A 22,913-nucleotide genomic window follows, 5' to 3' on the forward strand; every position below is an offset into this window, starting at 1 on the left:
GAGCCTGTCCTGTGAGTTTTCCAGCTGAAGGGAGTGCTACGTCGAAAAGCCCCCAGAGCAAACTGGTCAGTGCGCATTGCTGCTGCTTCTGAAACCGTTTTACCTACCCATCACCGCTGCCAGTGAGACGAGTGACATACTACTTTCCATCAAAAACAGCTTCTCACGGGGAACCCCAAATTCCTTTCCGCCAAAAACCTTCACAAAACCATTCCTCTGAGGGTTTTGAGTACTGTGTAACACTGACCGAATCGCGGAAACGGGAAACTCACCAGGGTGGTTAAAACACGTACTTGTATTTTCACACTTCTGACAAAGGAGGGCTCGAGTCCTCAGAAAGGAGAAAAAGCATGAAGGAGCCCCCCACCTCTCAAGATGATCTGTATCATCTTCACCATGCGTCTCTTGTTTTACATCAATACCTACGAGCAGTTATCTCCCCATGCATGTGCAGTAATCCTGTTACCAGTAACAGGCAGGGCTCTACACCTCTACTTCACAAATTCAACGCCCAGGCACTTTTGCAGTGACCATTCAACATAACACTAGGAGAGGAAATTTTGAGGCAGACAGAATTTTAATGCCCGTGGAGGAGAGAAATTATCTGTACTTCCAGCTCAGGCGTGACCGTGGCAGCAGTATGGAAGCCACTCCTTCCTCCCAGCACATGGATCTAGTACCATTTCAGAACAAGCCAGCCATCGGTTAACATCTAAGACTCTAACATTTACCTCATAAAAAATTATGATCCATGTATAATTACAGCAGCGCTAACTAGAAACACCATCATCACTACTATGTTCCATTTCAAACCTCAAGTTCCTGCAACTTTCAAGCTGATGCAGATTTATGGAGTAAACTGTCGACGTGCATCCAACACACTCTCAACTTTTACATCCCAAAGCTTCAATTAAAATTCAGAGACAGGGAGGGAGCTCTGAAGTGACAGGCATAGCAGGTGTTTAGCAATTATATGCAAGCTTCTCTTATACCAAGTATCGACATAAGAAATCAAGAAAACACAACCAAATTTCCCTTATCACTAAAGTGTCATTCGCATCAAGCAGAAATCCAGCACGAACACCACCGTTTTCAACCAGTTATAGCTTTACTGTGCAAAAAGTCCCCCCCTCAACTCCCGCGGTGCCAAAATCAAGTATCGTAACGTTGCTCCCTTAAAGCGAGCTGGTCTCAAGATAACTCAGTGAAACGCCGAGCTGCAGCAGAAGTCAAGGATTCGTACAAAGTCACCAGAAAGCCGGGGAGTATGCAGTGCATCCCAGAATTCAGGTACCTTTTAGATGAGAAATGAAGTCTGCTACATCCCACAAAACGTAGGGCAAGGAGGCAAGGGAAAGACCGAGCATAATACTTGCTCTGGACTTCTTTGTCACATCAAATTTTGATGGTAATGCACAGTTTCAACAGGTACTTACACAAGTAAATGCTGGAATGCAGCATGTCACCAAGAGGTCAAACAAATAAGCACACAGAGCAGAAGTCGTACATAAAAAGATAACACAGCTTCTTCCCCTGATGGACATGGGCTCCTGAATTCAAAACCACAACTCAGAGTTTATTCCCGATGCAGAGTGCCAACTCAGTGGAAGGTTGTAACTGGCTTGGTTCAGGCTTGCACCCTCAACCTTGCAGAAGGGAACGGTGCAGGCATCTGGCAGTTATTCAAAGGACATGGTGAGCCCTATTAAGCAGGGCTCTCCTGGAAGCCCCCTTCTAGAAGAACATCTCCACCCAAAGCAGGGTACCACACAGGCACCAGAACTTCACCGTTTCAGCACCAACACACAGCCACCCTCCCCTCTAAAGAGACCACGGGTGGCACCCACACACTGATTTCCTAGGCGTGCTAGAGCTCTTTTCACATCCCCTGCTCCCACCCTGCAGAGAACTCGTACTGCAGGAGAGAAGAGCTCGTCCTAGCGCTTCTGGTGACCAGCAACAGTGGTGTGATCTTCACTATGACTATAACGTGTGCAGAATAAGTCACCGGTCAGAAGAAATAGGTCCTTCAGTGCAAAAATGCTCTGTTTCTTGAGCATCACCAAAGGAAAGAAACCAACTCAGTGAGCCAACTAAATCTGAATACTTGAGAGTATCCGCTCTCTGAGTACACCCGAGAATGCTAGCACACGTTGCAAATTCAGAGAGAGGAAAAGCACCCTGGGTCTACTCCTTCTCTGCTCACGAGTGGTCAGGTGAATCTCAACCTACAGACACCAAGCCACAAAGAACTTTTATTGTTACTTTCCACTGTACGCAATGTTACTAGACAGAGGCTTTTAGTAGCTGAATAGAAAAGTGATGTAAGAAGTAAAATTCTTAAGATCCAGGAGACACGGTCTTCACCAGCTGCTAGCACCAAGAACGCATTCAAGCTATTTTGTTTTAAATCAAAGATGCCCTAAAGGCCAAACTCACAAAGATCTTTCAGAGATGTTTTAGAGTTTTTTTGAGATGCAAAAATATACTTTAAGACAACTGGAATTAAAAAAAAATTAGTCCAATGTCATCTTAGGGGAGGGAAAAAAAAAAAAGAAAAGAAACAAAGCAACTCGCCTTCCCCCACATAAAAAACTCCCGAGTTGTTAACTCTGTGGTCAGGTTGGTTAGCCAGATTTCAGTCATTTCTGCCACTGAACTAGCACTCGTGAGATATTAACTTCTTTCAAGTAGACCCGGTAAATTCCATTGAACCTGGTCTATTGCAAACAGAAAAACGTACAAGTATCCTAAACCACAACCTTTAAGACACCGGTATTAAATAAAAGGGATGCTGGTGGGCAATCAAGTTAAAACCCAAAGTGCTGTACTGGTGAGGTTAAAAGCATTTCCACGATCAGCTCTGCGCGTGCAAACGCGACCCCCTTTCACTCGCACCGCAGCCTGCTGGAGCTGGAACTCTGCAGCCCAGGAATTACTCGAGCTCAGACACGAGTGACTAGCTCCACTTCACGGCGCCCAACAGATAACACCAATACCAAGCCGAAAAGACACAAGAAAACTGTATTTTTATGCGTGTTTTAATAAACTCTGATATTGCCAGCAATGGAAAAGCAAAGCAACTGCTCTTTAAACGGGCAAAATATAGACAAAGATACGCTCACCCACTCCACAGCTGAAAATCTGCCTGTAGAAGAAGAGACAGAACTGGCATTTCAAAAAAAAAAAACCCAAAACCACCATTCCTGCTACAAAGGACCCGGGGAATTTTCTTGCCGGTGCAAGGACGCAGCTAACAAGTGATGCAAAACAAGAATCGGGGGAAAGGAACGCTGCAGCTTGTAGTAAGTAACACACCCCCATCATGTCTTCCCTGTTCTGTCAATAGGTGGGTTGTTGTCAGACTCTTGCTCTGGCTGCCTTCGAAAGGCTTAAAAAAAAAAAAAAAAAATTTTAAAAAAATGAAGGCAGGAAGAAGAGCAACTCGGAGGAGGGGAAAAAAAAAAAAAAAAAAAAAAAGGCAAAAGAGACAGCCAGCGCTCTCTGGGTGCCAGCGAACGGCGCTCGCACCGGGCCCCGGTGCCCCGGGGTCTGGCTGGGCATCCAGGGCGCCGAAGGGGAGGAGGGCGGGTGCGAGGCACCCACCGCAGGGCACGCGGAGGGGGAGGGGGGGGGGGGCGACACCCCGGCTCCCCGCCTCGGCCCGGCGGCGGCCCCCCCGCGCCCCCTCTCCCGGAGAAGGACGCGTTACCCCGCAGAGCATCCTCCGCAACGGGGAGAAACGCGAGCCCGGCCCCGCGCCCCGGTTCGCCCCCCGCGGGGAGGGGAGCCGCCGCCGCCCCCCGGCCCCATCCTACCTCCCGGTGGCGGGGAGCGCGCTCCTCACCCCCGCGGAGGGCGCGGGAGAGGGAGCGGCGGGAGGAGGATAATGGAGGCGGCGGCGGGGAGGACACACCGGCGGCAAGTCGCGTGCGCGGGGAGGGACCGCGCGGCGCGGAGGCGGAGGGCGGCCGGCACCCACCCGCCCGCCGCGCCGGGCTCCCCGCCGCGTCCCCCCCCGCCCCCCCTCCCGCGGGCAGACGGCGGCGGCCCGGCGGCGGGGCGCGCCCTTTGTGCGGGGAGCGGGAGCGGCGGCGCGGGCGCCGCGGGCGCGGTAGGTGTGTCCGGGCTGCGCGGGCAGGGGGTGTGCGGGCAGGGGGTGTGCCGCCCGCCGGGGCGGAGCGGGGATGCTGCGGGCCGGGACCCGCGGGCCGCGCCGCGCCGCGCCCTCCCTCCCCGCCACCGTCGTCGCTCCCCCCTCCCCCCCCCCCCGCCCCGCCGCCCCTCCTCACCTCTCCGCTGCCCGCCTCAGCGCCGCAGGCCGCGCGGAACCGCCGCAGGTTGATGCCGATGGCGGCCGAGACCTGGAGCGCCGCGTCGAAGCCGGGTCCCACCCCGGCCGCGGGGCCCCCGGAGCCGCCGGAGCCCGGCGCTGCCCCGCCTCCCCCGCTTCCCGCCGCCCCGCCGGAGCACGGGCCGCCGCGCTCCCCCTCGCCCGCCGCCGCCGGCGCCGCCGCCGGCTCGGCGGCTCGCAGGCTCCGCACGGCCGGCACCCGCAGCCGGGACCCCCCCAGCCCCCGGCGGCCCCAGCCGCCGCTGCCGGGCCGGGCAGGGAAGCGCCACCGACCGCTGTGCGCCATCTTTACTGTGAGGCGACGAGCCAGAGAGCGGGGCCGGGCCGCGCCCCGCGCCCTGGATAGCGCTTCGCCGGCCCGCAGAGGTCCTGCATAACAGCGGGTGCCATGCAGGTTGCGGGGCCCCGCCATCCCGCCGCCCGGGCGCCTGGGTAAGCCATGCGCGGCGGGTCCTAGCCCGGCATAACGCTGGGCGATATGCAGGGCCCCGGGCCCGAGCCCCAGCGCGGCCCGCCGCCCTGGATAGCGCAGCCCTCCGCCGCCGCGGTCCCTGATAACTCGGAGGGCCGTGCAGGCGCGGGGCACCTCGCGAGCGGGCCCCAGAACCTGGCTGCCGCAGAACCGGGCCGCAAGCAGCCCGCATAACCGCGACGGCAATGCCGAGCGAGAGCGCGAGCCGCCGGCGCCCGGGACCGCGCATACGGCACAGGCCGCCCCGCCAGCCCCCTCCATAGCGCCAGGCCGTATGCGGGGCGCGGGGCGCCGCTCGGCGCGGCCCCGGGCCCGGCCTGGGGCGCGAGGCGCGGGCGGGCGCCCCGCATACCGGCGGCGCGCAGCCAGGGCGCGGGGCCGGCGGCGAGGCGGGAGGGCGGCGGGCCGGGCCTGGCGTGCGGGGACCGCCTGGCAGGGCCCCTCAGCCCCTGACGGGGCGCCCGGCCTCCCCTCCCCAGGCCCCCCACCCCCCCCGCTCCGCCACGCCAGGCTCCCTCCCGCCGCACCCACCCTTCTCCCGGGCCGCTGCGGAGCGAGGGCCGGGGCTCAGGGCCTGCCCAGGAAACCGGGGCGGCCTGGCCCGCGAGCGAGACGCTCTCTGGGGGGAGAAAACAGCCACCCAGGTAGGTGCGAAGGGGTAGCGGCACCGAGGTACCGTGAGCTGACGTTGTCAGCCTTCCCCTCCGCGTCCCTGTCTGCCTCCTACCTGCTCCCCCTCGCCCTGCTTGCCTTGTTGGCCGGGTCAGTGTCCCGCCAGGTGCCACCTCCACGAAGAAGGTAATGGCGATGGCAGTAGGCCAGCAGCTCCCTCTGGTCCCCGGCGTCACACCGCAGGCTCGCCTCCATCTTGTACAGCACAGCAAGAACAGGGTTAACGTCCAACAAGTGCCCGCTGTGTTCCCTGAGGAAAACAACACTGCAAACACACGAGTATCAGTTATAAAACCCCTCTATGTGGGGAACGTAAAATACCTGTTTCCTTTAAAGCTCATCAACTGAAGGGAGGGAGTGACTGAGGAGGCGAGAAAGGCTGTTTGCCCCTTACAAAAGCAACCGAACGGTATCTGTGATGTTAAAGAGGACAGAAAAGCTTCTGGAGCCCATTGGGTTTACAGATGCCGCTTCTGCTTATTTCACACTTGATGCACTGCCGGGGTTCTGCTTTGGGAGCAGGGCTAGCGTGGCTTCTCATGAGGACTGCCAGGGAGGAAAATTAAAATTAGATGGTTTCTGTCTCCCTAGGGAGCGTGAAAGGGACTGGAGCGTTTCCAAGCTCTCCCATGCTTTCCTAGTCAAGTTTAATCCAATCCTCCAGATGAAGCGAGTTTGACAGCCCCCGCGACCCAGCGCTGGCGTGCGAGCTGCCACACAGGGCCCGCTCGTGAGTGCCTGCAAGCTTCCGCCCCAGAGAGAGCAGTACACGCAGGTAGGAACTAGTCGCACGGGGCAGGCAGGCCTTTGAGCGGGATCAGGCAGACTTGCTTTCAGGGAGGTTGTTCTGGGGCCAGAAGCCTTCTGCAAATCAAGATGACGCTATAAATCCCATGTGTGACACCTCTCTCTGTCTCTCATCAAGTAGTATGGGCTGCAGCCCCCCGCGGAGGGGCCCGATGGGTTCCCCTCACGGGTATTTATCTGCTGGGCGATGGGTTTGTGAAGACGGGAGCAAAGAGCTCCCGGGGAGGGGCTGTTTTTGGGGCCGTTGTTCACCCTCGCCAGCGCGTGCGCCCGCCGCTCAGCCAGGGCATCGCGCTTCGGCCCCGGTTAGATTTGCCGGTGCCCTTTGCGCGAAAGCGTCACCTCCTCAGAGGGGAGCGAGAAATCGCAGTCCTCAGCAGCAAAGGAAGCAACAGGAGCACCCAACAAGTCCCGGGAATAAAAGAGGTTTTCCAAGACCGCTGCTGCTTGGCCGTGCCAGGCAGAAACCGTGATCTCCCGGACAGAAACGTTGGGAGAAGCGAATGCAGGACAGTAAGTCTGGGCAGGGGGCTGGAAGCCCAGGTCCCGTCGCTGCTCCTGCCGCAGACTCACCTGGGGAAGCTGGCGAGTTTTTAGCCTCGGTTTCCCCATCTATCGCGTGGAGGTGACCAGTGTCTGGTCACAGGTTGTGACCTGTGGCCCACAGCTGCTGGGTCAGGAACCCTTCTTTTTAACAAAAAAATAAAAGCTTTCCATCGATGCCCCCAGTGACCCTCCGGTCACCAAACGTGAAGTGCGTGAGCTCACCTGCGCTACCCGTCAGGAGTCCCGAGAGGCTTCTTGCCGGGATGAAGCGTTGAGAAGGTCAGCTCTGCTGCAGGGAGAAGAGAAATCGCCGTGCTACTGGCACAACCGCCCCGGAGACGTTGGGGGTCACTCGGGGCAGCCAAGCTGGGGGGCTGCGGGTTCACCGGGGAGCTGAACGCAAGGCCCAGAGGAGCAAAGGAGCAGCTGGTACGACGACAGTGTCAACAAGAAGCAATACTGACTGGGAACCATCTTCTAAGACAGTATAGACGATAAAAACAGTTAAGTCCTACCCCGACACGACCGCCGGCTTCAGAGAACCCCTTCTACCAATTATTTTCTGAAAACGTGTTAGGGTGCAGGTGATCTCGCCAGGTTTTTGTACACACCTCTACAAAAGCTGGTTGAAAAGAGGCAAGCTTGCGGGTTTCCGTACAGCTTACACCTCCAGCCGGCGGTGAGCTGAGATGACGTGTACAGTAAAGCTCCGCTTACCTTCAAAGGCTTGCACTCCACGAGTCTCACCCCAAACCAGCAGAACTCCGTGGAATGGTGCTACCTACCCTATGATATAACCCGTGGCAGGTATCTTTTGATAGCGTAAATAAAGTACTGGCTTTTCTTTTTGGTTCCCGCTAGCTGACGTGAAATACATTCAGAAATAAATGAAAGCACTTGCACTCCCGGTTTGAAATTGGGGCTCTCCCAACTTCCCTAAGGCTGTAGCTGAGGCACAGCGGTTGTCCAAAGACCGAGCACAGGTGTGATAATGAACAGCGGCGTCACCAAGCCAGCTTTGCTGCTGTCTCAGGGGACCGGCCTTCGGGCAGCTACCCCTCCGAGGAGCCGATCTCCACCGCCGGCAGCGCGACCGGGTCGGGGACAGGCTCGCACCCCAACTGCCACAAAAGACCACGACAGCTCGACATCGGTTCCTGGCTTTATTGTCACAGACCCCGTTACAGACTCGGGACCACGGCACCGAAGACGGTGTTACTGAGGACGAGTCTTCAGACGTTGTACCCGATCAGGCCGCCCTTGCCTATGATCTCCCCGATATAAAACCACATCAGCACCTCCGTGGCCACCAGACCGTTCCTCAGCGCTTCCTGAAAGAAAAAAAGCCACCGGTTAGATCGTTTGCTCCTGCGACAGCTTCCTTCCTCGCTCCTGTAGTCAGGTTCCACGCACGACAAGCGAAGCCGTCAACCAATTCACGAGGCAACAGTTTAAGCAAAAAACCAAAGGTGCAACGGAGTGTTTATCGTGTTCAGCCACCCCTCAACAGACCACGCCGTGAAGACGGTTCTAAAACGTTCAGTACGGCGTCAGTTGTCACCCCTGGTTTTTTACAGCCCTTTCAAAAAAGCTCATTTCTTAAACCACGTATGTGGGAAACACTTTAATTTCGAGGCCGACCGACGACACGGCTGTTCCAGGCAGCTGGGCTAAGTCAGCCGCCTGCCGCTACTCCCTTCCCTGGGACAGGTAACGACGAGGGCCCGAGGAGCACAAGCACAGCCTAGTCGAGGCAGGGAAGAGTTAAGGCAAAGCCGATACAATACAACGCTTCCAACTCTCGGCCCCTAAGTTCCTTGAGCTTCAGGCCTCGTTGACAGCAGCTCAGTTGTTCCCCGTGGCAGAGCGCTTCAAGCTAGCGGGCTGGTGGTCGTCGGGTCTTGGAAAGCATTGTGCTGAGCACCTGTGGCTCATCGAATACAATCGGCAGGACCTGGAGAGGCTGCAGAACTCACCTGTTCCTCAGCTTACCCAGAAAAAAAGGGATAAATTTTTGTAATTGTAATTTTTTGAAAGTCAAAACACATCTTTGGGGTGCCAGGTGTAACAGCAGCCCGGGTGACAGAAACCCACTGCAGCACGCATCGATTCCTGTGGGGACCAGTCTCGCGGCAGGCAGGTTTGCAGGGAGTGCCGCGTGGATTCATTGCTACATGCTTGGTTGCACAGAAGAGGAGGAGGAAGAGGAGAAGGAGGAGGAAGGCAGGCAGCCTGACCCGGGTTCTCTGCGGGGAGCAGACAGGAGGGAGCAGAAGAGCCTCAGGAAAAAATTAGAGCACTGAGGCAATGGGACACCTCTCGGGAACTGGGAGAAACAAAGGGAAGGTCCGTCAAGAAAGAGGCCACCATCTGCAGCAGACGGCCCCATTTAACAGCAGGAACCCGCAGAGTGAGAACCAGCTGTCCAGAAAACGGTCGCGGTGAGTAACGCGGGCCTCGGCTTGCCAAAGAGGCTCCGAGCCTTGCCAGGAGCCTCGTCCGGAGCGGCAGGGATGCTCCAGAGCGATGGCAGATTCACTCGGCGCCCTCCCTCTCCCCAACCCATCGCGTTTTAACACCCCCCCAAAGATCAGTTTTGGCCTTCGGGAGCGGGCGACAGACAACAGCGCCCGGGCGTTTCAGCTGACGGACCCGACAGGCCCGACAACCGATTCTGGGCAGAAAACGCCCGGTGGTCTCAGCTGCCGGGCGGCGGTACGGGCGGGGAGATGGCGCCTTGGAGGAGCTTAGGGCCCGGCAGCAGCGCGCCGCGCGTCCCGGGCCGGCGGCGCTGGGGGATTAACGAGGCGAGCAGAGCCGGAGACGGCCCGGCCGCAGCAGGAGCGCTTCAAGGGCAGCCTCGAAGCCTTCCCGCTAGTCCTCCCCCGGTCCGCTCCCACCGGCCCGCCGTTACCTTGACGGTGAGCTGCGCCAGGCGGCCGGTCTGGAAGCTCCTGACCATGGCCTTCATGCTGTCGATGGCCCGGGGGATCTCGGCGGGGGTCGGCGGGGCCAGCTCCACCTTGGCGTAGTACCAGAACGTGGCCAAGCGGGGCTTCGAGTACGCCACGGCGGCTGCCGGGAGAGGGAAGGGGAGGGAAAGGCGTTTTCCCAACGGCAGGTGCCCGCGGGGCCTCCCCGGGCCCGTCCCCCCTCCCGCCCCCCGGCCCCTCCGCCCGGGCGGAGCCCCGCTCCCCGCCGTTGCTCACCGCTGAGGAGCTGCGGCCCGCGGACGGCGATGCGCTGCGCCAGCCTCTGCGCGGCCTGCGCCATGCTGCGGGGCCCGAGCTGAATGTCACCCTGCTGCCGCCGCCGCCGCCGCCGCCGCCTCCTCCTGCGCTGCAAGGACCCCGCCGCCGCGGCCGCCCGCGCGCCGCCTGCCGCCCGCGCGCCCGGCAGGCGCCCGCCGCGGGCAGCCCGGAGTGAGGACCCCTGGCCACGTGCGCGGGGCCGGGCGGGCCGCCGTGGCGGCCGCGGGTTCGAGACCCCGGGGGGGGGGGGGTGGGAGGGTGGGGGTGTGGGGGGGTGTGTGTGGGGGTGCCACTCCCGCCCCGGGAGGAGCGGGCAGCGGAGCGGTACCTCGGCCCACGGGGGAACGGACCCACTTGCGCCCCGCTCCCTGCCCAGGGGCAGGCAGCCTCCACACCGAAACAAAGAGGCTTTTCTACAGCTGTTCCCCCCCCCAGCAGCTGCCAGACCTCCACTGCCAGCTGTAAGATCATCTCTATATTTAATTTCCAACACCCCTCCGTTCCCAAAGATCATTTGGAAAAAGAAACCCTCCTACACCACCGGCATGTACAAGTAGCATAACCGTCCCCCTCCAGTCCGGCCCCCCATCTAACCCCGGGAGCGGCTGTGGATGCGGAGGCATCGCTTTCACATTGAACATACGGTTACAGGGTTTGAACACGGCAACAGAGCAGAGGGGGGGTTTTGGTGTCGCTGGAAAAGAACATGGCCAACACGAAGAACAAGTAACAGAGGGCCGGGGCACCAGGCCACGCAAAAGAGGCTGCAGTCTTCCCCCACGGCAGAGGCTCAAAGCTGTAGTGCAGTGGAAAGTCTTAGTATTAAAGAGTAAGTCTTAAAAGGAAAAGACAGAACAAGGGATGAAAGGGAAGGTCCTAGGAGAGACTCTGGAGGTGGTGGCTATGCACTAACTGCGGTCTTGATTAAGGTGGCGAGCTGCACAGGCGCTCTGGAGCTCCAGTCGCTACCCCTGCAAGGCATTTATCTCGCCAGTGATTGTAGGTCTAGGGATGAGATCCTGGTTTTCAGTTCAGCGTGTCCTCCAGCTCCTCCTTCTGCTTTTTCCTCTCCGCAAGCCACCGCTGGATCTTCTCTTTAAGCTCTGTGTTTGGTCTGATCTGGTCCATAGTGAGGGGGCTCCGATTGAAAGGATCCGTCTGGTCGCTGAAACACAAAGCATTGAGGAGATTAATCAGACAATTGCAGCGCTAGGAGGGGGAAAAAAAAAAAAAAAGAGGAAGATAGGCCAGGAAGAGTGGCACGAGCTTTCTGCTGTTAAGCGAAGCAGGCGCACTGAGGCCAGGTATCATTGACTAAGTGAAACAGATCCCCAAAAAGCATCGAAGTACGAGGCCCGCGCTTCGTACCTGAGGAGGTGCCGGGCTATAGTCGACCGGTCCACGGTGACACGGGAGGAGGGCAGTATCACAGGGTCCGACATCAGAGTGCTCATGATCGGATCCAGGAATTCATCGCAGGCGTCCGCGTACGTCTCCTCCTCCTGCTGCTGGCGGTCTGCAAGAGACTGGCGGGCACGCGCCGCTTTTAGACACTCGGTCCCCCAGTTCTTTAAAAACCAGGTTTGCTCCCAACCCATAGCTAAAGCATTTACAGGTCCGTGCTGGCAGGGAGCCCTCCCAGCTGCCCCGCATAAGCCTCAGAGGAAGCCCCACTCCCAGAAATCCAGCTACACAGCAGAGACGCAGTGATACACAGATGGAAAAAGGACACCAGGAACCAGCTCCACTTTTTTTTTTGTGAGCTTAAATTCACTCCGGTTCTCACCTTGATCCTCTCAGCCAGGTTACTGAAAGACACTATCATGTTGCCAGGCTTGTTGATTTTCTTCAGAACCCGAACGGTCTGGGCAAAGAGCGTTGGTGAATAGGAGCGGCCGTCCTTGGGCACTGTGGCACAGAAGTTTTCTTCATCCCTGGACCACAGGTTAAAAGAGGGCAAAGGTTTAAGAATCCACATTTATCATAGGCTGCGAAACACAGTCCCCGCAACAGCTGCATTACCATAGCAGAGAACTCAAAAGCTAGAGGAAAGCTTGACCGTAATGAAGCATTTCTCCCAGGTCCTCTCCAGAGCGACCCAAGGTATCAACGTAACCGTGATGGTGCCTAACTTCCATCCCTGCTAGCTGGGTTGCAGCTGACTTCCCCGGGCAATTTAAATTAGAAGAGCACAGCGCACTTCTGAAAGGCCCGTTAAGGCCCGTGGTAAGCACGCAGAGCAATTCTGTTAGTGCCGTTCCCAAAAGGGACGCTCCCGCCCTGCGACGCAGCGGGCCCACGGGGCTCTGCTAGCCAGGACATCCCCGGGATGGCTCCAGGATGGCTCCTGCCACCCCTCACGCCAGCTCTCCCTTGTCACCTACCCAAGGTTTAGGTAGATGGTACAGATGTCAGACACGAGCTGCTGCGGCTTGAAGTCAAACTCGCTGAAATCCTTGACTTTCAAAGCTCCCATTTTAGGCCCAACCAGGTGTTGCAGAAAGTAGTTGAGCATGGAGATGATGCGCTCAGCAAGGAAAGGATGCACGAACAGGGACTTAATTTCTGGAACAGAAACCAACAGTTCCCTGAGCTTCACAGCAGTCCCGTCCTGCTCCGACCACCCTGAAACCAAGCTCCCACCAGCCCGCTCCCAGGCAGGGCCCCTCTCCAGGTCCCGGCAGGCAGGAGGGGGGGTTGCTCTCCCTACCTGAGGTCAGGAAGGCCAGAGTGCCAATGGTTTCGTTGGACATGATGTTGTGGAAGCGCGCCAGCTGACCAAACATCTGCAGGCTCGACTCCTTCTCGCGGCGAGCCTCCTGGGACAGGCTGTCCCATTCGCCACGGTCCTTCTCGATCTGCTGAACTTTAATCTTACTGAGGTACTGCAAAGACACAGCAGGGAAGCGTATGGGAGAACAGGCAGGTAAACGGGCAATGACGACTAAGCCAGACCTGTTCTGCACTGCTCCGGGCTGACAGAGGCCAAGTTGGGACGCGAGAGGTACGACAGGGTGCTTGGAAAGGCCTCTCCCAACCACACACACGTTTCACAAAACATGGAACATTTGTTTGGACGGCAAACCGTAGGAAATCCATAAATGTTCACAACCAGATGGGAAATATCCACATCACCCATCTTATCTGCCGGCCTCCCGACAATCAGCTCTATGGCAGATAAAAGCTCCCCAAAAGAGCCCTTTCTAGCAGCAAGAGGCAGCTCCGAAAGGTGCAGGGAGACAGTCACCACACACCAGGCACATGAGTTCACCCGGCACTCGCCTTGTAAACCCCAAGGAGAACTGCCTGGAGACAGAAGGCCTTTGTTAGGATAAAGCACCGGCGGAAAGGCCAAGGGCATTTGATAATCAAAAACCACAGAAGTTGTTTAAAGCCTGGCTGCGATTAGCAACAGGCAGATTTCCTCGCAACTCCCCCAGCACACTTCATGCTGGATCTGAAAAAAAGCCCTTTTGCTCCTCTTTGTTGTGGCCTGCCTCCCGAGACTGAAGGGAGGGAGGAGAGTGCCCCGCATGCAGCGCCCCAGAGCCCACCGCCGCCCTTCTGCCTTCGCCCCTTCTCCCAGGGCATTGGCCACACCAGCCTGGAATCGTTTCCTGCAAGTGTCTACTGCACAGATTCATCAGGCGGGACCAGAGCAAGCTGATGCCGTTCGAGGGATAGAAGGTCAGCATTGCACCCGGCCATCTTCAGGGGAAGTGAGAACCATTGCTTACGTGATGCCGACGGCACGCGTGCTCAGCCCTACCTGTATGGCTTCATCCAACAGGAAAATGGCATCGTTCATGAGCAAATTAAGGAAGCGCAAGAAGAGAGGGGGGTTCATTGCCTCCAGGTTCTCTGAGGCGTAATCAGCCAGAGCCTGCAAGGAACGAAAGAACGGTGAACGCTGTGGCACGGTCCCAACGGCAGGACACAGGTCGGCGCGCTCCGTACCGAGCTGCACACACACGCTTATACATGCGCCTCTTGCCTCACCTTTATGCTCTGCCGGTACGAGTCTGTGCCCCACATGTACCTCAGGATGGGATACATGGGACGGCGGTAGTTAAACTTCTGTTCGAACTGGTGCGGGTCACCTAGACACGAGCAAAAGTAAGGGCATTGCAAGTGGGCAGTGGGCACAGGCCGGGGCTGCTAATGCCTCTTCACCGTTTGTTTGAAATAAAAACCCCGCTCCTGTACAGGTCAGTGAAATCTGTCACCGATTTCAGAGCAGTACAACCGGTTCCACATTAGAAGAGGACGGGTGAGGACCGGCTATAAGCATTGCCGAGCCGAAAAGCTTGAGCTCCGGAGGTTATCCTTTCTGGATATGCAGTTTTGCGCAAGCCAGAAGTTTGGAAAGACCGACGCTTTGCTGGGAATGCCGCCTGCCTAACGCAGCCGAGCAGCTCAACAAAGCGCAAATAGATTCATTTGTTTTCACTGACGTACTTCCAACCCTGGAGACATTCCCCCTGCAGATGTTACAGAAGGAAGACAACTCTTCCCCTGTCGTGCTTACCGGTAAATTCGATATCCACAAAGACTTTGATAAGCGCCTCGGCAAGATGGGCAGCATTTTGGTAAGAGCAGAACACTCGCTTGCGATGAAACACGCTCGAGACGAGCGGGTTCTGGGCCTGATCTAAGTGAGGCATCACAGCTTCCAACACTTCTGCCAGCTTGGCTCGCAGATGAGGATTTTTCATCCTGCAAGAGAAAACAACAAAGCAAATCCAGGATGGCATGAGGGTCAGGGTGTGGGGACCGAGCCGTTCAGGAAACACTCCAGGAGCTGTGTCCGTCCGTCCAGGAGTGCCCCGTTGTTGCAGACCATCTGTAAAACTAACGCTGGCGTCCAGCGGCTCCCTCTCAACACCGGAGCCACGGGGCGAAGGCACGCGCTTGATACCTGCAGTTAAATCCCAGGCAGAGAGGCGAGAGGGTGTGGGAACAGCAAAGCTGCTGCTTCCCTCCCCAGCAGCGCACACGGCTCGCAGCCCGTGCCTGCTTGTCAGCTGTAGCTCCCGAGCAAACCTGACTTGTCCTGGCTGTTTCCTTACTGCCCAGTGACTTGCCTCCTATTTATTCCGCAAGTCCAAAGCGCTTTGCCTGCTCAGCCTGCTGCCCAGTACACGGCAGATCGCTGAGGTGAGGGTGTAACTCTCCTCTGCTGCACGTGTGGGGCAGAAGCCAAACCACCCGCCTAAAGTCACGCCGTAGGGTACTGCCAGGAAGAACTACAGCCTCCATCTCCCGGGGCCAGCCCAGGGACAGCGGGAACAGCGAGAGCTGCCTGCCAAGCGAAATCTGCATCTGCTCCCGCCGCTGCCCTCCGTTCGCTGTATTTACACGCGCAGGTATCAACAAACAAACAGCAGAAGTGTAGCGCGTGCGGCGATGTCTTATCAGGAAGACCAATAATACTCCTCAGTTTTGTTTAGTGCTCAGTTACCATAGTAGACTTCACAGAGATAGTCCAAACAGATCAATCCCGATAGCTTCCTTTAACAAGTACCAAAATGGCTCTAGCTGACGAGGCTCCTGCGTAATGTGACCAAACAAGTATTTACACACCGAATCCCATTTGCACCTCGCGTGAAGCCCGCCTCCTTCAGGCAGGGCCTCCTTCACTGTGCCTCCCGCGGGCAGAATTTAGCTTCTCCGATGAGATCAACCCACTCACGGACGTCTAAACCAAACCTCAAAGCACCTCTGACAATTTCCACTTGCTCGTTCCCCTCCGGGTGCTCTGCAGATAAGCACCCAGGGCTCACACCCGGGGCTGTACGTACCTCTCCACATCACCCATGAAAACAGTGACAAAGTGAAGGATGTGCTCCAGAGAATCGGCAGAAGTCTCCAAGATGTCGTCAGCGAAACGCCGCAGGAAAATGAAGAAATCGCCCAAATTATCGGCAAAGAATTCTGCGAACAGAGATTGCACAATGAGTTTCTCCTCGGGCAGCTCATTGTGCCCTTTTCTAGCCTCCCACGCGCTCTCCCCTCATCGCCCCGATTCTGACTGAAGTTTCGGGAGCTAACTAGCTGTATCAGAACACCGCGGTCGTGGAGGATGCCCGGCCTGATGAAATTTGCAACACACAGGATTCGCTTCACCTCTCTCAGAAGTCAGGTCACTTACAGGGTGAAACCCAGCAGCCATCTGCTGATCGTACGCACCGTTACACAGAACAGCTCGAGGGAAGGGAATCTCTAGACGACAGAAACCACGAGGAGGATTTTGCGCATAGGGAGAATAGTAAATCAATAGGTTATTTGGCACAACTTTGCAACTTGGCCGCGAGTGGGATCTTTAAAAGGTCAGCAGCATCAATACCCCAAGTATGCCCCCTCAAAGAGCCCCAAATCTTCAAGAGATCCTCTTCAGAGGGAATATCCTACGCAAAGAAAGGTGCCATCAGTTGTAGCACTGTGCCCTGCCCTGGACAGACAAGTGCTTCCTTGGACAGCTCTCCCAGTGCTCAGCTAGAAGGTGCCAGGATTGTAAGGTGAACTTGGAGGTCCCAGCTTTCTTTGGAGCTTCTGACCTGACTGCTGACGTTTCTGAAGTTGCGGCTGGCCCCCCCTACGCTTCCTTACATGCTCTGGAACCCTTCTTTTCAAAGGCAGAATGTCCTTTAAGCACCTCAGTGAAGAGGGAACCCAGGTGCTATGAACATCTTAAGGAATCAGGGCGCGTACGTGCAGCTACTCTAAACGTGGTGTTACATGAACAGCTCTAGACTTGGACGGTTAATTGCGGTAGGCACACGGACAGGCCGCCGGCAGGACAAGCGGCTTCACCTGGCACATAGGCCAACGTGCTGTTTTCCACCTCTGGCAGCGGGAAGGTCAGCTCTAGCGGCTCCGTCCCGTGGTTTCCCATGGCCAGCTGCACCAGCAGGACCGCCATGGACACCTGCAGATTCAGGCAGTTCTGCAGCATCTGTGGCTCCGTCATCGCCGTCTTGGTGGAGAGATAGATGGTCATCAGGCGCTCGAACTGCTCCCTGAGGCTGTCGGCAGCAGGGCTGGAGCTCTGCTGAGCTTCTCGCCACGCTACTTGCAGGCGGTGAAGGCTTTGGTTTATCTTTACCATCTGGTCGTGCAACCTACCCGGAAAACACGGCAAGGAGAAGAGATGAGACGTATGTAGGTTCAGCACCGAGTGCCTAAACAGTACGTAAGCTAGCGCATGCTTTTGTCCTGCTTAAACCATTTCCTGTGGGTAACCTCTCTGGGGGGGCCAGCGATGGGAAGCCTTTGGAGAAACGCAAGCCAGGGCTTGGGAGGATACCGGACCTTACCGAGGAACCGCAGCGGCCTGCAGAGCGGCCTGGTAAACTGACGACCGCTGCGAAGCCCTCTGCGGAGGCGTGGACAACGAGCCGGCGCAGCTGCGACCCCCCTTAGGTTACCAAGGTCAGGAATCCGGCAAGCCCGAGAGACACCTGCGAGGTGACACTTTCAGTTTCCCAGCAACAAGCCACTTGCGTAACTTTTTCGTCTATTTCTATATTTAGAGAATAAACCAGAAGGGGACAGTGCTTGGATCAGCGGTGACCTCACAGTATCCAGGCAACGACTTGCAGAGAGAAGCCGAGAAAAATAGTGTGTTCTGGTGTCCAGAAAATCCCTTCCTGGAAACGGGACAGCTACCTTGCATTTCTGCTTCGCGTTAAATCCGTTTAGGGGGGCAGTTCGGAGAGCTCGCAGCAGGCAGGTGGCTCTGCCGCTGAGATGCTTTCTAGTAGAGAAGCAAGATGCCAGCAGCTCGTTTCCCTGAGAAGGGGGCGAACCACACGACCCAGGACACCCAGCACTTGGCCTTTACATTTCTATAAATAACGTGGAGCCCGTAAGACTGTTAGCGTTGACTGTGAGCACCAACGGACAAAGTTTCTTTCCAAAGTCAGTCAGCCTGCGGCTCCAACGTCAGCCAAAACGCACCGTGAAAGGTACTCGGCAGCGCAACTGGCACACTCTCTGTATTCTGAGTGTTTACTCAAAATTTACGTGGCCCTACACGGGTGCAGAACAGCACCGGGAGCTTGCTGGTACCTACGGCTTGAGCATTCACGTTGCTTACGAGTATTGGATATGATTTAAAAATCCTCTCTCAAGCTCTGGGTGCTTCAGTAGCGCGCTGACCACCGTCAGAGGGGCGAAGGCCTTAAGGACAGACTGGCGCAGCGACAGAGCGGTTACCTGTGAAATCCCAAGTGAAGGGTGTACTGGGTGAGGACCAGGTTTTCCGTCACCAGATTGTAGCTGTTCGCAAACTCCGGCTCTTGCTCGCTCAGAGCAGGTATCAAGCACGTTTCTTTTTCCAAACCTGGAATGAAAAGCATCTCCGCATCGAGTCCTACCCAACAGCGTCGGTGAGGAGAGGGCTCAAGAGGGCCCCCACTGAATCATAGAATCATTGAGGTTGGAAAAGACCTGCTGGTGATGCTAGGCAGCGTTTTATTTGTATTCAGCTCTTCCCTTGCTCCTCTCAACTCATTCAACTCTCCCTTTACTGGCACGCATTGAGAGGGCACTACCGGGAGAGGTAAGGACCTGAGGAGATCCCCTTTCTCGTTCCCCTGCTCCCCCGAGGTTTGGGCATACCTTTCATATGTACATTCTTACTCCTCCTCTCCTCTTCGTTCAACTCCTTCAGGGCACAGTAAGTAGGGTTGAAGGTTAGCAGCCTCGGAGATTTGGGTTTGCAGAAGGGCTGGCACAGCTTCAGGAGGGCAGCTCCCAGGTTGAGGAAGAAGGCATCTGAGGCATACATCTGGAAGAAGATCTCCGGCATCTGGTTAGCCCAAATTTTGGTGCGGCCCGCGTTCGCGTGGAGGCAGTTTCCCAGCCAGGAGAGAATCCTGTGCTTCGTCTCTGGAGACAACTGCAACAGGTTCTTCAGCACCTGGTGGATCTTCTCGTGGAACTGGGCCGTAAACTGTTACGGGGAACAGAACGCGGTTGAAGGAGCCATTGGCGGGATCGCTTTTTGGCCTCTCCCATCATTAATGCTCTTAGAGCTCTCCCGGCTCCAGACCGCATCCTGCTCTTCAAGGGCAGGGCTTTCAAAGTAAATCACAGCCAGGACACCTCTATTAATCACCCGTCAGACACACACGTTACGAGCGGGTCAAATCCTGAGGCCGGCAGCAAAGACAATTGTCCCCCAATTAGGGACATCCTCAAAAGCATAGTTGAGAGCAAGGTGTTTCCGCGGGGAGCAAAACCGAAGTTCTTTACGCGTTTTTTGGCAGCAACGACCCTGAAAGAACGCATGACTGGGAAAGCCCCTCTCTGTGACCACTTCTGCCCCCGAGTGTACTCCTGTATTTATCTCCTGCCTTCCGATGCTTTGCTCCTTACCTACCGAAACGTTCCCAGCACTGTTCCTCTGAGGAAGCTATTTACTTTCATAACGAGAGAGAACCTTGCCTGTCACTTCCTCTGTTAGGGGGTCAATTAGCATTTTAATTACAGGACGGGTACTGAAAGCTATTTCCCAGTGAGCACGGCACCTAAGGTGGATTACCTTCACGTAGCACCTCAAGTTACAGTGCTGGTATCTGTTCCACGAGTACCACCCTACCCTTTTCCCAGAGGTCAGACAATTACTTTGATAAAACACGACTTGCTCGACACGAAGACTTGGGTTACAACAACCAGAGGAAGCGGGCAAAACCGTTCGCACGTTACAGCTGGGGATCCAAGGCAGTTTTGGGACTTGCTCAGTCGCAAGCCAGACGATTAAAGGGCTAGCGGTGGAACTAAAGCCCTGACATCAGGTCTTTAACCCTCAGCAACAAGAGGCCACTAAAACACACGGGGAAGCAGTACCGTCACGCTTCAGCCCACCTGATGGATGTTGGATTCCTGCACTTTGATCTCTTGCGGGCTGGATCGGGATGGGTTCAGAAAATAGCTGTGGTTCTCCACTACGCCGGGGGTCTTCAACAAGCAGGAGATGTTTAAAATGGTGCCTAGCAAAGTCTTCTGGTACATCTGTCCGTTGCTGGGATCCTTGGGCTGGATATAGCCTGCAAAAACCTAGGAAACACAGCAGGACGTGCCGACGGTCACATAAAGTCCCAGTAAAAAACCCCACAAACTGATGGGTTTGGGGCAGGCTATCAGAAAGGAGGAGAGGGGTAAGAGTGCACACGCAGGCTGTTGTTACACTGTACTGTTGGTTTGACCTCGACGGATTAGGTCCTATGAACGTGCCCCTCCTGCGAGCAGAACCTGCGAGGAGCTCTCGGTCAGGCCAAGGCACCCACCTTTGCTACGTCCTTCTGCTTTGTGAAGTAGAGGAGCACATCGAGGTACGTGTACAGCAGGATCTGGCAGAGGTCCAGGTCCTTGATTCTGCCCAGCAGGATATCAAACACGGGAACCATGACCTCCCCGAAGGTCCGCACCTCCTCATCCACCGTTAAGGCTTCTATGACCTCCTCGAGAAACTCAGTCGTGTCTTCAAAGTCTAGCGGGGGAAGCGCGGCTGTTACCACGATACTCCAAGCGGCCGAACCTCAGCGCATGCTTAAATGCCGCGACCTAAACGCAGCCCTCCCTTTTAGCAAGGAGGGGAGCCACAGCTTCACCCGAGTCCACGACGCTCTTCCCGCAAGCTTTAACGTGAAGGGCAGCCTCGCAGCGCTAAGCTAGCGCCGCAACCCGGCCGGACTTACGCGCCCCTCTCAGCGCCTCCAGCATCAGGTCCACCAGCTGCTCATACACGTTCTGGTTGACGTAAATCTCCGGGGTGAGGAGTACAGTGCGAGTGTTTGACACAGTCAGGTTCCGGCAGCGCACGGCGAAGGGCAGCAGGTTCTCCGGGACCTTGGTTATCTGCGCAAGGAGAATGAGACAGAGCTGGGGTCCTGGCATCCGCTCCCGGCCGTTAAAACCTCCGCTCTGTCACCTCGGACCAGAAAAAAGGTGACAAAGCCACCTTCTTCCTCAGAAGCCCTTGCCCACCTCTTCTCTTGCCCTCTGGAAACAGGCGTAGAGGTAGCGCAGAATCTGTCTCTCCCCCGCGTCCCGGTCAGCGGAGAGGTTCTGCGTGCTGGCAGAGGTCATGTGAATCAGGTGGTTTCCAGGCTCCGGTAGCAGCAAGCGGGTAAACAGGGCCTAGGCACCAGCAAAGACAGACGGAAAGCGAAATGGCCCCGGCAGAGAGACCATCCCTCCAAAAAAGAAGCCCCGTGTCACCACAGGCTAAACGATTTCTGCTTGGAAGAGCTCTCCCTGTCCCTCGTTAAGTAACAGAGCACTAGACCAAGACCCCTGGGGCTTGCCCCTTGGCTAAGCACATTCTCCAGCCCCTTTTAAGAGCAACAGCAGCCCCAACAGAAGTTATTTTCACTGAAAAACCCGCCAGGAACGACTAACATGTCTGCAAACAAAGCTGAGTGTGCGCACGAACGCTGATCACCAAGTGTTGTTCGGCGGCGTAAGAGGCAGCACACGGCCCCGCTGCCAGCAGCATTCGCCTCCCACAACCGCACGCAAGCCTCCCCTCACGCCCTGCCTGGGCCGCGTTTGTTCCCCTCCCCATCCCCAGCCGATCTGCACGGCAGCAAACCGCTGCAGCCTCCAGAAGGAGGAGGGAACAGAAGCAGCAAAACCTAAATCTTTCTCAGCCTCGTACCCCAAAACCCCCGTGGCCGTTTCCGGCAAAGCCGCAACCGGCAGCTCCGCGCTAGGCTTTAGCAAACAGGCTGCGTTCAGGATGCATCGCGTGTAGGTTGCGAGGAAGTAAATTCAATCCCTGTTGCCAAAGCAAGCAGAACGCCCGAGGCCGGCGGCCCTACCTGCTCGACGTTGTCCATGTCCAGCCAGTCCTGGTCGTCCAGGTCCGCGGCCATTTCTTCCAGGTAGACGCAGCGTGCTGGGATCCCGTTCCCGCTCTTCATGCTGGGGTCGCCTGAGAACAGCACAGACCAACCCGATTCATCCAAACTGGCGGAGAACGTGCCGGCAAGGCAGTGAAACCTGCGGGCAGGGCCCTGCCCCAGCGCGCTCCCTCTCCCAGCTCTCCCCTTCAATTTTGGACCGACCCGGTGAGCTCCGCCCGGCGCAACGGAGCTTCCCCAGCCCGTGACGTCCTCCCCCAGCCACCCCCCGGCACGGGCGGGAGGGCTCCTGGCGCTCACTGTTGTCGAGGGTGATGAGGAAGATCCTCTGGATCATGTGGTTGATGTTGAGCTGCTCGCACAGCTCCCGCTGCGAGCGGAAGGAGCGGCTGATCTCGGCCACCGAGTAGTCGCAGTCGTCCAGGCTCTCGGAGACGCTGTTGTCGGAGTCATCCTGGCTGACCGAAGTCTCATCGCCTGCAAAACAGAGCTCCTCAGCGCCCCGGCGGGGGAAGCCTCGCCTCCGCCGGAGGGGCCGGCGCCCGCGCACCCCCCCCCCCCACCTGTCAGCTGCCGCAGCTGCTGCTGCTTCTGGACGGCGGCGAAGTGCTTGGCGTCGGCGACGGAGCCGAAGAGGGCGGCGAAGGGGTTGCTGGAGATGCTGTTGTTGTTCTCCTGGTCGGTCATCTCCCCTCAGGGCCGCGCCATGCGGGGGGGCGGGGGCCGGGGCAGGGCTGCGGGGGGAGCCGCCGTCAGGGCCCGGAGCCGCCCCGCGGCGCTGCCCGGGCCCCGACCCGCTCCCCCGGGCGCGGCGGGCCCGGCCCGCTCGGTGTGAGGGCGCCGGACGGTGCCGAGGGCCGCCCCCCCCCCCGGCGCTTACCGGGCCCGGCGCGCTCACCTCCGCCGCCGGACAGCGCTGCGCGTCACCGTGGTCGCGTCAC

General features: G+C 57.3%; 3 protein-coding genes across 4 annotated transcripts in view; all 3 read right to left on the minus strand.

Annotated features, from left to right (window-relative positions):
* KMT2A (lysine methyltransferase 2A) overlaps positions 1 to 4,640 on the minus strand; it is a 49,111-nt gene extending 44,471 nt beyond the window's left edge. Inside the window, exon 1 of the mRNA XM_076358649.1 lies at positions 4,293 to 4,640. Within this exon, the coding sequence (XP_076214764.1) occupies positions 4,293 to 4,640 (348 nt within the window). The remainder of the gene's footprint in view (positions 1 to 4,292) is intronic.
* Positions 4,641 to 8,001: 3,361 nt separating this feature from the next.
* On the minus strand, positions 8,002 to 10,162 carry ATP5MG (ATP synthase membrane subunit g). The gene is made up of 3 exons (XM_076358528.1): positions 10,061 to 10,162; positions 9,766 to 9,926; positions 8,002 to 8,182 (listed from the first exon to the last, which is right to left on the minus strand). Exons 1-3 carry the CDS (start codon positions 10,122 to 10,124, stop codon positions 8,084 to 8,086), a joined length of 324 nt encoding a protein of 107 aa, XP_076214643.1. The 5' UTR covers positions 10,125 to 10,162; the 3' UTR covers positions 8,002 to 8,083.
* Positions 10,163 to 10,564: 402 nt separating this feature from the next.
* On the minus strand, positions 10,565 to 22,913 carry UBE4A (ubiquitination factor E4A). Of its 2 annotated transcripts, none has more exons than XM_076358342.1 (20): positions 22,871 to 22,913; positions 22,536 to 22,706; positions 22,273 to 22,449; positions 21,931 to 22,043; positions 21,095 to 21,247; positions 20,806 to 20,965; positions 20,395 to 20,597; positions 19,973 to 20,164; positions 18,725 to 19,058; positions 18,320 to 18,446; positions 16,916 to 17,223; positions 15,904 to 16,036; positions 14,631 to 14,818; positions 14,102 to 14,202; positions 13,872 to 13,985; positions 12,813 to 12,987; positions 12,487 to 12,667; positions 11,889 to 12,036; positions 11,471 to 11,628; positions 10,565 to 11,267 (listed from the first exon to the last, which is right to left on the minus strand). In XM_076358342.1, exons 2-20 carry the CDS (start codon positions 22,657 to 22,659, stop codon positions 11,129 to 11,131), a joined length of 3,228 nt encoding a protein of 1,075 aa, XP_076214457.1. In that variant the 5' UTR covers positions 22,660 to 22,706; positions 22,871 to 22,913; the 3' UTR covers positions 10,565 to 11,128. The 2 variants fall into 2 exon arrangements, with proteins under 2 accessions (XP_076214457.1, XP_076214458.1); XM_076358343.1 differs by lacking the exon at positions 22,871 to 22,913 and adding an exon at positions 22,853 to 22,868.

Source organism: Aptenodytes patagonicus, chromosome 23 (assembly GCF_965638725.1).
Source record: "Aptenodytes patagonicus chromosome 23, bAptPat1.pri.cur, whole genome shotgun sequence".
In the NCBI taxonomy this organism is placed as follows: Eukaryota; Metazoa; Chordata; class Aves; order Sphenisciformes; family Spheniscidae; genus Aptenodytes; species Aptenodytes patagonicus.